The sequence below is a fragment of the Penaeus monodon genome, chromosome 21 (assembly GCF_015228065.2).
Source record: "Penaeus monodon isolate SGIC_2016 chromosome 21, NSTDA_Pmon_1, whole genome shotgun sequence".
In the NCBI taxonomy this organism is placed as follows: Eukaryota; Metazoa; Arthropoda; class Malacostraca; order Decapoda; family Penaeidae; genus Penaeus; species Penaeus monodon.
The window spans coordinates 10,113,999-10,114,257 of record NC_051406.1 but is presented as its reverse complement, the minus strand read 5'-3'; the positions used below and the strand labels follow the sequence as shown (position 1 = coordinate 10,114,257).

General features: G+C 41.7%; 1 protein-coding gene across 1 annotated transcript in view; it reads right to left on the bottom strand.

Moving 5' to 3' along the window:
* The window catches only part of LOC119586202 (3-hydroxyacyl-CoA dehydrogenase type-2-like), a 9,373-nt gene extending 9,282 nt beyond the window's left edge, over positions 1 to 91 (bottom strand). Inside the window, exon 1 of the mRNA XM_037934904.1 lies at positions 68 to 91. Coding sequence (XP_037790832.1) covers positions 68 to 76 — 9 coding nt within the window. The 5' untranslated portion in view covers positions 77 to 91. The remainder of the gene's footprint in view (positions 1 to 67) is intronic.
* Positions 92 to 259: the final 168 nt, after the last annotated feature.

Here is a 259-nt window from a genome sequence, read left to right as displayed (position 1 = left end):
TCACACCTTTGAAAAAAAATAAATAAATAAACACATAAATCAAAGAAAAAAACTCATTATAACTCGCCTTCAGCATCGTGTAAAAACTCCTGCAGAAGACCTTCCGGTTCGAAGCGAAGCGTCTGCTAGCGGCCGCGACGGATCAGCGAGTAAGGGAAACACGGTCGTCTGAGGAGTTATATTTTCGTGTTATTGGACTAGGTGATAACTGCGATTTTGGTGTCGCATTTGGATAATAGATGGCGGGAGTGTATGTTTA